Here is a 14,395-nt window from a genome sequence, read left to right on the forward strand (position 1 = left end):
TGTATCAGGGGTCTGTGTGTGTGTTAATATCACAGGAGTGTGTATCAGGGGCTGTGTGTGTATAGTGTGTGTTAACATCACAGGAGTGTGTATCAGGGGCTGTGTGTGTATAGTGTGTGTTAACATCACAGGAGTGTGTATCAGGGGTCTGTGTGTGTATAGTGTGTGTTAACATCACAGGAGTGTGTATCAGGGGCTGTGTGTGTATAGTGTGTGTTAACATCACAGGAGTGTGTATCAGGGGTCTGTGTGTGTATAGTGTGTGTTAACATCACAGGAGTGTGTATCAGGGGTCTGTGTGTGTTTAGCTAGAAATGAGATAATGTGCTTGTTAATGTTTACTAATGTACTTATTAAAAGTTACCTAAAGATTAACAGATCAGTATTTAATGTAAATTAAATTGTTTACAAATATCATTAAACTTTCAATTTCATATGATCATGCACTTTTTAAAAATCTACAAATAATTTAAATTCATTAAAAAAATCATTATAGTCTGGGTGAGCTGGAATGCAGTAGTTTTTCCTTAGCTACTCTTCTTTCATCAATCTATTTCTAAGTAAGTAAAGTTTATTTATATAGCACATTTATCACAGCAAAGCTGACCAAAGGGCTGAACTATGTCAAAGATAAACATAAAATAAACAAAACAGGTTATACAGTAAAACAATGGAACATAGATAAAATCCAATTTAAAATGGATCAGGTAAGCAGACCAATGGCTGCTTACCTGATAGCCTCTTCTTTATAAGCTTCTTGTGTTTTCTGTTCTGGGCTTGTTCGTCTCACATAGGTACCGGTTAATGCCTTTGATGGCTGGCTACTCTGTGTTCAGTATATGTCTTGTAACTTTGAATGCAACTCTGGGTTTTTCCCCCCTTTGGGGTGGTTTCAGTTGTGTTTTTGTTTATTTTGGTGACGTATAAATAAAGTTTTCCCATCTGTCTGCACTTGAGTCTTCGCCTCTTGCGATCCGTGACAGCAAGAGTAATAGCCCAGATGTTTTTCCAGAACTGCAGAATTCTCAGCATGGACATTAAAAACAATAGGGCTGTGATCAGAGAAGGAGACATCTTCTATGTTTACATCTTCTACAGCAACATCATTTGACAAAATAAGGTCCAGAGTGTGCCCATGAACATGAGTTGCTCCAATTATATGTTGCATAAAACAGATTCCCAAATATTACCAAATTCACTGACCAAGGGTCGACCTGGGCAGCACACATGTATAGACGGTTTTAACAGCAACACAATAAACAAACGTTACTGCGCATGAGCGTTTTGGGGCCCTAACTTAACTTCCGGTAGATTCCCATTAATAGAATCAATAACAACAGCCAAGTCCCTCTAGAGTAGATATTTTTTGATAACAAACAAAACATGTTTGCTTCGTAAATCAGGTGGACTTAATGAAAATCCAAATTAATTATTTCCGAGCAGGAGATGCATAAAGCGCAAGAAATAGAGGTTTCCCCGGTAACAGCTGTAAACAAAGCAGAGCTACGCTCACAAACGCTGAGTTATCAGGCATATAACATGCAAGTCTTCCTTCAGAAATAGTGAATAGACGGTTTGCGTCTCCAATACGCATTAATCCACAAATGACTTAAGCTGTTAACTTTTTTAATGTGGCTGACACTCCCTCTGAGTTCAAACAAACCAATATCCCGGAGTAATTCATTTACTCAAACAGTACACTGACTGAACTGATGTGAAGAGAGAACTGAAGATGAACACAGAGCCGAGCCAGATAATGATTCGTTCACGAGTCAAGAACCGGTTGCATCGGTTTTCGGATCACCAGTAGTTCTTTCGGACAGTTCGATTCAATAAAGTAGTTGAAGAAAACGGTTCACCGGTTCTTTTGTGCTTGACGTAATGACGTCATTTGCGATGATTGCCCTTGATTCAAGCCTTCAGTTTTTTATACCACGGTGGAGTTATACACTGATTTTCTGTCATGACCTCCTGAATTAGCCTTGGCCACTCCCTGGCCACCCCAACATTGTGTGTCTTTTCATTTACGCAGATGACACTCAAATCTATCATCCAGTTAAGAAAAACAACTCCACTGCAATCACTTCCCTTTTCCAATGTTTAGAGGAGGTTAAATTATGGCTAGCCCAAAATTTCCTCTTCTTAAATGAGGACAAGACTGAGGTAATTGTTTTCGGTGCAAATGAGAACTCTCAGTGTATAAGCCCTGAGCTAGAAAGTTTATCAGTTTTTAGATCCTCATGGGTGCAGAACTTAGGTATTATTATTGACCAACAATTAAAATTTGATAGACATATCTCCTCTGTTATTGGATTCAGTTTCTATCAGCTTTGTTTATGGTCTAAAATTAAACACTTTCTCACACCAAAATCTTTTAAAAAATGCCTGTTCATGCGTTTGTTATATCGCGTCTAGATTACTGCAATTCTTTAAATTGCGATATATCTAAATCTCAAATTGCGCGACTTCAGCTTGTCCAAAATGCTGCAGCCAGACTTCTTTTGAAGTGTCGTAAACATGAACACATCACTCCAAATCTTAGATCCCTTCACTGGTCGCTGATTTGTCATAGAATAGACTTTAAAATTCTCCTCTTCATTTATAAATTCCTTTCATAACAAAGCTCCTGTCTATTTATCTGAACTTCTTCATCCGTATACTCCTTCTAGAAGCCTTCGATCCTGTGACCAGGCTTTTTTGGTGGTACCTCATGTTAGACTAAAGCGTAGAGGGGTATGTGTGTTTGCGGTGGCAGATTAGACTGGCATCTTCCTTGTCTATTTTTAAGTCCTTGCAAAAAACCTTTTTATTTTCTTTAGTGTATTGACTACTGTGATATGTACAAATTTTAAATGGATGGTTTTAAATTTGAGTCTGCTATATTTTCCATGTATGTGTAATACTCTTGCTCTTCTGTAAAGCACTTCGGTCAGCCTGGGGGCTGTTGTAAATGCGCTATACAAATAAATTTGAAATTGAAATGTATAAAACTGCCACTGTTTGAATTACCAATGTGTATGAAATTTGCTTTATAAAAAAACATGCCTTGCCTTAAAAATTATCTCCGTACTGCTTTATTTACATAAAATATATGAAATAAGAAAACAAGTATTTTACCTCTGTTTTTACGAGCAAACACAGCTATCAGTATTCCAGCAATCACACCGAGCACAACAAAAACTGAAATCATGATGACTGATGTCCTCCAAGAACTAAACATATTACCTGCAAAACAAAGCAGTAATTAAGCACATTGAGTAAAATAAACATATTTTAATGGAATTATTAAAACATATAATGTTCAGTTCTGAGTTGTACATAGACAGTAAAATGTTTTAGCTTTGAATAATGTAATGGACTGAGCTGATAATTATTAAATAGTTTTACTGCATCAAAAATACCACAAAAAGGGACAAAAAATTACATGAACAAAAGTGTCAGTACTTACTTGAGCTGATAATCAGTGTCTCCAGCATGTGATTTCTCAGTTTGACTCTGCAGTGAATCTTGTCACTGTGATGTACAGTAGTGGTGTGTTTCACACTGAATCCCTCTGTGTTTCTGTGTGTCTCTGTAGTTTCTGAACTCAAACTGACTCCTTTACTGTCCAGCCACTCAAGATCAGGTTCAGGATACCAGCCTTCAGATTCACACTGAAGATGAAGTCCTCCTGAATGATCAAACCCATCTACAGTGATCACTGGAGGACGTCCTACAGCTACAGACCAACAAGAAGAACATTCGGTTGTTTTTCTGGCTTTTTAAAGTTAGTTAGAGCATGTTAAGGCTGGAATACACTACACCACTTTTGCCCTGATTTTATCCCAATTTACGGTCTGGAGAAGTTAACTCTAGTTTTTGAAAGTATATAGTCTGCAGATCTGAGTTGACAGATATCCTAGAAAACCATGCAGTTTAATGTACACAGACTCAGAATTTTTTGGATCAAACTTTTCAGCCAATTTTAGAACACACATTGTTTTCATTTGTCACGCGTCTCCTAGCAACAAGACATGTTTCTGTGTGAGTTTATCAGAAAAACTTGAAAGGCTGGTGTGTGATGGCCAGCTTTATTTTGTGATTAATTACAAAGTCATTAAGTATATGGTTTTAAAATCCGTAGGTTTTAGAAGTCGTGTATTTCAGCCTTTAGTTTTCACTGGTTTACTCACCCTCAACTCTGACATCAACAGTGGTATCATCATACCAAGATTTGGACTCAATAAAACACTTATAAAGTCCTTCATCAGAGACTCGGACTGATGAGAGTTTGAGTGATGCATCTCCTCTCTGTAGTTCTTGATGATTCAGTTTTGTTCTCTCTCTGTAGGATTGAATCTGATCTCTGTTTCTGTCTTCATGATCCTCATAAAGATGCACTAGTTGTGTGTCTTTCAGATCAGATCTAAACCACTCCACTCTCATGTCCACAACACTGATGCTGGGTTTGACTGAACAGGGCAGAATCACATCTTCACCAGCTACAATAAGAACAGTATCTGCAGATCCCACGACTTCATACCGCTCTGTTAAAGAGAAAGAGAGCAGGTTTAATTAAATGTGAACCTCCGGTCAGTTGAACTGTCATCCTTCCAGGACTACAGTGTTCACATGTAAAGCAGTGACTGTCCTTCTCCACACAGCTCTGTGTCTGATCATCTCTGCTTGAAAATACTGCTTTTGTGTGTTTTTCCTCTGTTTTATTAACTTTGATAAATGGCTCTCTGTAAACTTAATTCTAATCAAGTAGCCATGTAATAAATGGCATAATGTACAGTGACCTGGTCACCTGAACTATAAACTAAAGTTTAATTATATCTTAAATATAGCTTCAGCTCTTTTCATGGGTGTGAATAATTACCTGATACTGAATCTGTAATTCCACTAAAAATCAGCAAAGTCAAACAAATGAACTTCATCTCTAAAGGACACAAGGGGAAATAAAATGTTTTAATAAACAGTCAGCTCGTGTGTTAACATGCATGTGTTCACTCTGAATACTTGCACTTACACATCTACAATCAACTGGTTAAATTAGTCCAAAGCAAGACACAAAAGCAAAGCGTGTATCAATATGTAGTATTGTTTCAATTTATCTTTTTTAAAAATGTATTTGTATGGTTTAGTATCACTTCTAGACCTAATTAACCGGTTAAACACACCGGAAGTCACACAGACACTTGTTCAGGTAAATGTGTTTTTCGGTCGGTTCTCGACTTACCTTCAGTTGAGCATTAATGTGTTCACAGGAGTTTTTTGAAGAAATGATTTATATGATTATTAGATATTAACAAAATGTTAATACGAGAGTTAAGATCGAAAGGAGAACATCCTGCCTCAGTTTCTCTTTCACAATCTACCCGTTCACAAAGACAGGCCCCAATCCTCCTGCAGCTGCTCCTACTTGAAAAAATGTCAGCCTCTAGCGAGCATACACAGTAACAATGATCAAATCCAAACCCCTGTTTGGTCAGTAAACATTATTGCTGTTTAATTCTGCCTCTCTTTCTTCATCAGTTGATAGTAATGTCAGACAGCAGACCTGAAGACTGTGGAGCTGCTGTGCTGCTGTCAGTGTCTCATCGCTCCTACAGCACACAACAGACTGAGAGCAGAGGAGACGCTCCACAGCATCATCACAGACACCACAACATTCAACATACACTCATGTTTATGAGCATTATATTGATCAAAAGTGACATCTATAATGTCAAAGATTTATATTTCACAAAATGTGGTTTCTTTTTATTCATCAAAGAATCCTAAAACAAAACATCACAATTTTTTTCAATATCAATAGCATCAAATCAGCGTTTTTGGCGCCACATATTGTTGTGGTTATATTACTGACATGCCAAATATATATATTACACAGGCTTAGTGAACATAAGACACTTCTTGAAAATACAATTTAAAAAATCTTACGATCTAAAACATTGGAATGGTAAAGTTTCAGAAACTTAAGTTATAGTATACTATATGTATTAAAATGTTTAAAAGTATGTTTGTTCAAATAAGGATCCTTCTCCAAACATGAGCTCCAAGCAGAGATGAAGAAACTGCTGGATATTGTGGCCAGATCACTGTAATCTGAGAAAGAGGTGATAAATGAATATAAACAGATGTAATGCTGTCATGTTTGATCAGTTCTCTTGATGAAGTCAAGAACATACAAACCTACAGGACTCAATTGAGTGATAACCAATATACTTGTCAGGCTAATTATTTGATTTCGTTCAAGTTGTCATCATTAATCTATAATTTATCTGCAATATATTGTCCCCCCTGTATATTTATTTGATTAAAAACTAATCACATAAGTACATACAGTATTTAATCAGCTTGATATGGCTAAATAATGTCAAATGTCTTACTGGAGAAGTTTTTACACTAATAAATTACATTTTATGAAACAACAAAAAAAAAAAAAAACAGAAATATCCACATAAATGATAAATAAATTATGACAGAAAAGTCATATATATTGATCGGTCTGTAACTCTGTTAGGTGTTCATCCTAGCGCTCATCAAAGACACCTTCACCATCCAGGTTCCTGCAACACACACACCTCCTCCATCACGGCTCTGTGAGGGGGTGGAGAACTGAATCATGCAGCAGAATCAGATTCAACAACTCTTAATGCTACTTTTTTCAGGCTACTCGTGTTCCGTTAATGTTGGCTTTTATTGTATGGTTATAAATGGTACATATGTTTATTTTATCTATTTTATTTTTATTTTATTTTTATTTTTTTCTGTACAGCACTTTGGTCAACTTTGGTTGTTGTAAAGTGCTTAAAAAAAGTTGGTATGGTATGGTAATGTCACTTTATTTAAATTATCAAGCATTGTAAAGGAAAAAGATGAAGAATAGCTTTTCTATTGCTAATGTGTGTAATTCCAAAGCTGTTTTCAGAGCTTTCAGTCATACAAATAATCAACCATCTACAGATCTCTCTAGTGCACATGTTCCTCTGTGTGGTCATAACAGTCATTGCAGATAAAAAGGTGTGTGATTGGTTGAAACACTCAACACTGCAAAAAGCAATGAATTAAAATGAATCTTTGATGTAACTTGAGCAGATATAACTACAAAATGACAATTGAAATGTGCATTTAAAGCACAAATTTCTACACATTCTAATTTAAATACAAATATATGCGTTCAATCTTAAGTTACAGTGTTATTTGTTATACATTAAATTTGAAGTTGTATAAATATTATATTGAAAAGTATAAATATTATGTATTGACATGTTTTTAAATTATATAGAATGATTAATGTTATTTTAAATTAATCTAATATATAAATAAACAACTGAATAATAAAGCACAAATTCATAAATAAATTGTATGCAATTATACATTATATTACAGTTAAATTTATTCATTTAGCAGATGCTTTTATGCTAAGAGACTTAAAAATGAGGACAGTGGAAGCAATCAAAAAGAGCAATGATATATAATTGCTATAACAAGTCTCAGTTAGCTTAACACAGTACACGTAGCAAGGGCTTTTAAATAATATAATAAATAAAAAGGAAAAAGATAGAATATAAAAAGAATAGAGCAAGCTAGTGTTAGAGGTCTTTATATATATATAAATATATACATACACCGAGCTCTCTTCTGCGAAGTTCTCCTCAAAGTCCCTCCTGCAGCTGAACGAACAAATACAAATCGCAGTTTGAACAAACAAAAAGATATGTACAATTCCGTACTCGCGGTGTTCTGGTGTTCAGGGCTCATGCAGAGAAAGCCGCCTCGAGACGCTAAAAATAAGCATTTTCAAGTGTTTTGATCAAAACACTTGAACATCGAATTTGCTTATTTTTGCTAGTAACGACAAATACATACGAAATATGTCAAAATATCCACCTTGGAAATTATGCTCGAAAGAACTGTCAGTAATTTCTTAAATGAAAGTAAACAGTTGAGGAAATATGGGATGTGTATTATATTGGATGCGTTCATCGTCTCTTAAAGGGACCGCGCCTAATTTAGCTACTGGCTGCTGTAATGTTAATCCAAGAAAATGAAAATCACTCACTGCTCTTGACTACTTTGTAGTTTTAACAGTCAAACCAAAAATTATTCAGTGACCAGATATATTTTTTGATATATAGCAAAACTGTAATAATGTGAGAAATGTGGAAGGTGTCTGAATAAATGTAGGTTTGATTGTATATTTCATTTTTACATTGAAGACTATCTAGTGCTTTTTTACATTTAATTATTTAGTTTCTGTACCTTGACACATACAAACTTGAAAAAATTTAAACATTGTGTAAATAGCACAAATAAATAAAAATAAACAAACATACAAAATAAACTATTTCAAACAGGGTCCACTGGTACAACCTTCACCGGGTCCCCGCTGACCCCAGCTATGGCCCTGCTCACGCCTGTTTCACATATACTCCGTCTGCAGTGCATATGCAGTCCGTGTGCCGTATGTCGTGCAGCACGGACTCTATGTGCTTTCACGCAGGACGCGTTTGCAGTCCGCTACTCAGTATGTAAACGATCGCTGCACCGCTGCAGACGCAATGCTCCTGGAACGCAACTGGAATCCGTTAACATGGGAGCGTAACATGGGTGCATGGCTGCACTGCAGACGGAGTATGTGTGAAACAGGCGTATGGTTGTTTGAACATTGTGCAATGTGGAATTAGTTTTCAGCTTTTTCAAGCAGTTTGTGATGCATTTTGGAAACAGGAGATGTACATTTCTAATGCACCATCTAGCTTGATAAAGCCCTTCTCAAAGACTTAACTGTTTGTCAATTTTATTCCGAAAGAAAGGGCCTGATCTTCTTGATGTTGAAAAAAGCAAATCTGCAGGATCTGACAGTTTTAGCACTGTGGGCTGAGAAAGTCAGCTGATCATCAATCATAACTCCAAGGCTTCTGGCTGTTTTTGAAGGAGTTATGGTTGATGAGCCTAACTTGATGGTGAAATAGTGATGAAATGATGGGTTTGCTGGAACCACAAGCAGTTCTGTTTTTGCAAGGTTGAGTTCAAGGTGATGGTCCATCATCCAGCCATCCAAGAAATGTCTGTTAGACAAGCTGAGATGTGAGTAGACATATGGAGTGGTAAGTGATGTGTCAGGGACCATGTTGAGGAGGAGGAAGTGATCCAACGTGTGCAGTGGAGTAACCAGAACATGATCGGTAGAGCAGTGTCGTGTATAAATAAGGTCCAGTTGATTTGTGAGTAGCAGTAGTTGACATTCGGTTGAGATCAAAAGGGGCAAGCAGAGTGTGGAAATCAGCATTCAGAGGTTTATCTAGATGAATGTTGAAATCTCCAAGCATAACTAGGGGAGTACCATCCTCAGGAAAGTTTGAGAGCAGCACATCTAATTCATCCAAAAAATTACCTAGTGGTCCTGGGGGTTGATAGACAACTACAAAATGTATTTTAAGAGGGTAGGTAACAGTAGCTGAATGAGATTCAAAGGAGCTGTTTATACCCAAAGATGGTAAAGGATTAAATTTCCAATCATTAGAGATGAGCAGACCAGTACCTCCACCTCTTCCAGTCAAACGGGGGGAGTGGGAAAATGAGAAATTATTGGAGAGTGTAGCAATGTCCTCTGGTTTGATCCAGGTCTCTGTTAGGGCCTTGAGATGAAGCTTTGAATGACTAATAATAGAAGTAATGAAATCGGCTTTGATTACAGCAGACTGGCAATTCCAAAAAGAAAGTAGTGTATTAGCAGACATAGGCAAAGTGTGCAGGTTGTTAAGATTGCGCTGCCTACATTGTGTGATGCATGGTTTGCGAGTGGTAGTGATAGTAGGGATCTGGAAACACATAGTAAGAATGTGAATTATAAAAATCACTCTTCTTTCTTACATAAATTTTCAACCCAAATGAATATTATAGGTCCATTTGTTTGGTAATCAGATTATTAATGATTCTTTGTTTTGTGATGTTTGTAAATATGTGTGAGCAGAAAGCTTCCATGTTTGTCGTGAGATGGTCCAGTGTGGCTCTGTACAGCAGGAGGTTCAGATACAAACAGAAAAGTGACTGCGCTTCCTACAAGCATAGATGAGCATCCAGATACATGTATTAATAAACTTTAAATGGATTATTAGATTAATACAAATATGTTTTAAAAATAAAGGAAAATTGATTTTCAAGTGATTGAACTTGCAGATATTCCTCTGAACCTCAGCAGAGAGCTGCTACAGGAAAGTGGTTCAATCAGGTACAAACCTGCTTGAAATATGATGGTATGCCTTCTGCATTGTGTAAAAAAAACAAAACAAAAAAAACATAACATACTATTTTCTTTCAGGGAGCTGCAGGATGTTTTACAGCAGCGGGTCATTGGGTTCCTGCCGGACCAGAGCAAGAAGGATCCGGAGAAACACGCTCGCTTCTTTGACGACTACAGGCTGTTTCTGCGCGAGGGCATCGTGACCACAGCAGAGCAGAGCGTAAAGGTATGAGACGCCTCGTTTGGCCTTCTTAATCAGCTTGTTTATCTCTGATTGTTTTCAAACTGCTGATTTATGTCATCACAGGAAGACATTGCTTTGAATCATCAGCACTTCCTGCGGGACAGCAGACCAGCCTGAGGGAGTACACCCCTCGGATGAAGGCAGGAACGAGGAACATTTACTATCTGTGTGCACCGAATCACCACCTGGCTGTACACTCGCCATGCTTTGAGTCCTTGAAACAGAAGGATATGGAGGTGAGACTAGAGACTTAATGTTCACACTATTGAAGAGCCAGTGGGTCTGAATCAAGTTCATCCGAAGGCTGATAAAATGCATTGCTTATAAGCTGGAAATAACAGCTAATTACTTTGCAATTAAAAATGTACTCAGTTCAGTCCAATTTTGAAAGCATAAAACGTGCAATATCTATTGACAAGGATCAAAGATTTTCAGAAGAACACAAGTGTACGCCAACACTGCCATTAATCTCAAAATGGCCAAATACACATTCCAAATTGTTATGCAAGTGACATATCAATAGGATTGCGGTACAATTAAGAGCCAGATTATTGTTTGTGTTGTTTTTCACATAATTTCAGGTAACTGGTGTCGATCTCAGGTTTGGTCAATAGTTTGCCAGGTCTTCTTAGGTAAATGGAAACCATGGGGTCTTAATGAAATATGGTTAGGAAGAAAGTGACGTGACATTCAGCCAAATTTATGCTGCGGCACCCGGGGAGCAGTTGGGGGTTCGATGCCTTGCTCAAGGGCACCTAAGTCGTGGTATTGAAGGTGGAGAGAGAACTGTACATGCACTCCCCCCACCCACAATTCCTGCCGGCCAGAGACTCGAACTCACAACCTTTCGATTGGGAGTCCTACTCTCTAACCATTAGGCCACGACTTCCCCCTAAAGAACTTTCTGAAGATGAAAATTATCAAACAATGCAATGTCTTGCAAAAGGCATCAAAACAAACAATAGAGAAATAACAATAGAGAAATAAGCAAATAGAGATTATTGAACTGTCAAAAATTTTGTGAGTGACTTCGAGCACAGAAGATCTTGTTCAGATTGAGATTTATTAAGGGATTTTCTGTCAAACAAATGAACCGTATTGTAATGGCAGCTGTAAAAAGCTATTGCTGAGCAGCAGATATGTGTTTAAAGCTACTGGAGTCTCAAGATCCTCTCCATGCAGACGGACAGTTGTGTGTAAAGCTGCATTTCAGTCACTGCTAACCAAACCTCACAAAGAGAAACCTGTACAGTGACTGTAGAAACACATTTTCAGATGTTTAGCGCCATAGTATTTATGCAGCATGGGACAGTGTGTTATCCTGCTTGAGAATCATTTTATTTCCAAGAACACTATTCTTCATTTTATACAACAGCAGAAAATGGTCAGTTATGAACTCAAAACATCTGAGGTTGCAGAAGTTATTTTGACACCCTAAAATTACCTTACACCTCACCTCCCAATATCCAACCCAAATCATCACCCACTGTCTCCTTCCTAATGTTGCCGTCTCATTGGAATAGGATGGCCATTCATCAAATATTGGAAATCCATTTATCTGGACCATCCATTGAACTGAAACAATCGGAAGTGAATAAAACTATTTCTAACAAGTCTATGTGTGTGTGTGTGTGTGTGTGTATAAATTAAATTATACATTCAGTATCAAGCAGTTTTCTCACAAATAATAAATTCGATTTCAAGTCAATATGCAGTGCCGAGTTCATCATTTCTTTGTTTGTTATGGCCATTTAATAAATCCTAATCACTCGTTGTATTACTGAGATGACCAAGGTGCTTAAACCAAATCATTTTTGATATCCATACTTAATTTTCTTACAAATTATTATGGTGCTGGAGATGAGTGCGGCTCGACACTTCATGCACACACAGCAGCGCGCCCACAGTTCAGAGGAGATAGCCCAGATCCTGCAGCCCACAACTGAGATCAACGCTGGGTATGAGATGGTTAACTTTAACACTTCAGCTGAACACAATCAGTTTACATGAGGAGAAAACAGTCCAGTCCAGAATAATTTCCTAACAGTGATGAACATACTGTTATATTTAGGGCCCGGACTTTAACGCGTTAATTGAGATTAATTAATTACACAAAAAATAACGCTTTAACTAAGATTAATTAATTACAGAAAAAAAATTTCTGCATTTTTAATAACTTATTTTTGCACCGTGGAATGTTTCTCACTGGAAGCGTTTCGGTGGACCGATTATACTGAAGCACCAACTAGCGTTCGCATTCGCATATCACCGCAGCACATCGAGTCTCAAGTATCACCTCAACGCAAAACATATAGCAGCTAGCGTGGACTTTACACTTTATGTTGAACTATGTATTATTTTTTTGGTGCAACAGTTTATGTTGAGCTCTTTATTGTTTTGGCCAAGGTTATTGAGAGTTGGACTTAGTATGTTATGGCCTCTGAAGCAACAGAGAGATGTTTTCTAATAGTCAGTGTTTCCAATGTTCTGAATGTAATTGACAGTATTGTGTTTTACTTAAAAAAAAAAAAAAAAACACTTTACAGAAGGTTCCAGCACCTATAAGCTTCCTGAATTTCTGAAATGTACTATTTCTAAATTGTTTCTAAATATGCTATTGCTACACTTCATGGCAAAAATTGCACTGGTCTGCTAGACTTGGTTGAACAAAAATAAACAATATGTTGTTGCTTAAGCTTATGTATTCAGTCATTATTCAATGGTATACTATGTGAAAAAAAAAATTACTTCGATCTGTTCTCCGGTCAAATATTTATCTGCGATTAAAATGCGATTAATTTCGATTAATTAATTACAAAGCCTCTAATTAACTAGATTAATTTTTTAATCGAGTCCCGGCCCTAGTTATACAGTATTGTTCAAAATAATAGCAGTACAATGTGACTAACCAGAATAATCAAGGTTTTTCATATATTTTTTTATTGCTACGTGGCAAACAAGTTACCAGTAGGTTCAGTAGATTCTCAGAAAACAAATGAGACCCAGCATTCATGATATGCACGCTCTTAAGGCTGTGCAATTGGGCAATTAGTTGAATTAGTTGAAAGGGGTGTGTTCAAAAAAATAGCAGTGTGGCATTCAATCACTGAGGTCATCAATTTTGTGAAGAAACAGGTGTGAATCAGGTGGCCCCTATTTAAGGATGAAGCCAACACTTGTTGAACATGCATTTGAAAGCTGAGGAAAATGGGTCGTTCAAGACATTGTTCAGAAGAACAGCGTACTTTGATTAAAAAGTTGATTAGAGAGGGGAAAACCTATAAAGAGGTGCAAAAAATGATAGGCTGTTCAGCTAAAATTATCTCCAATGCCTTAAAATAGAGAGCAAAACCAGAGAGACGTGGAAGAAAACGGAAGACAACCATCAAAATGGATAGAAGAATAACCAGAATGGCAAAGGCTCAGCCAATGATCACCTCCAGGATGATCAAAGACAGTCTGGAATTACCTGTAAGTACTGTGACAGTTAGAAGACGTCTGTGTGAAGCTAATCTATTTTCAAGAATCCCCCGCAAAGTCCCTCTGTTAAAAAAAAGGCATGTGCAGAAGAGGTTACAATTTGCCAAAGAACACATCAACTGGCCTAAAGAGAAATGGAGGAACATTTTGTGGACTGATGAGAGTAAAATTGTTCTTTTTGGGTCCAAGGGCCACAGGCAGTTTGTGAGACGACCCCCAAACTCTGAATTCAAGCCACAGTACACAGTGAAGACAGTGAAGCATGGAGGTGCAAGCATCATGATATGGGCATGTTTCTCCTACTATGGTGTTGGGCCTATTTATCGCATACCAGGGATCATGGATCAGTTTGCATATGTTAAAATACTTGAAGAGGTCATGTTGCCCTATGCTGAAGAGGACATGCCCTTGAAATGGTTGTTTCAACAAGACAATGA

General features: G+C 37.2%; 2 protein-coding genes across 4 annotated transcripts in view; both read right to left on the minus strand.

The window, feature by feature from the left end:
* Positions 1-5,605, minus strand: part of LOC127955280 (butyrophilin subfamily 1 member A1) — a 144,015-nt gene extending 138,410 nt beyond the window's left edge. The window contains exons 1-3 of one of the 2 annotated variants that reach the window (XM_052553446.1): positions 5,222-5,605; positions 4,862-4,921; positions 4,173-4,526 (exon numbers count right to left, since the gene is read on the minus strand). In XM_052553446.1, coding sequence (XP_052409406.1) covers positions 4,173-4,526; positions 4,862-4,919 — 412 coding nt within the window. In that variant the 5' untranslated portion in view covers positions 4,920-4,921; positions 5,222-5,605. The remainder of the gene's footprint in view (positions 1-4,172; positions 4,527-4,861; positions 4,922-5,221) is intronic. The other variant, XM_052553448.1, reaches the window with a different exon arrangement.
* Positions 1-14,395, minus strand: part of LOC127955336 (butyrophilin subfamily 1 member A1-like) — a 270,064-nt gene that overhangs the window by 177,147 nt on the left and 78,522 nt on the right. The window lies entirely within an intron of this gene.

The sequence above is a fragment of the Carassius gibelio genome, chromosome A3, assembly GCF_023724105.1.
Source record: "Carassius gibelio isolate Cgi1373 ecotype wild population from Czech Republic chromosome A3, carGib1.2-hapl.c, whole genome shotgun sequence".
NCBI lineage: Eukaryota > Metazoa > Chordata > Actinopteri > Cypriniformes > Cyprinidae > Carassius > Carassius gibelio.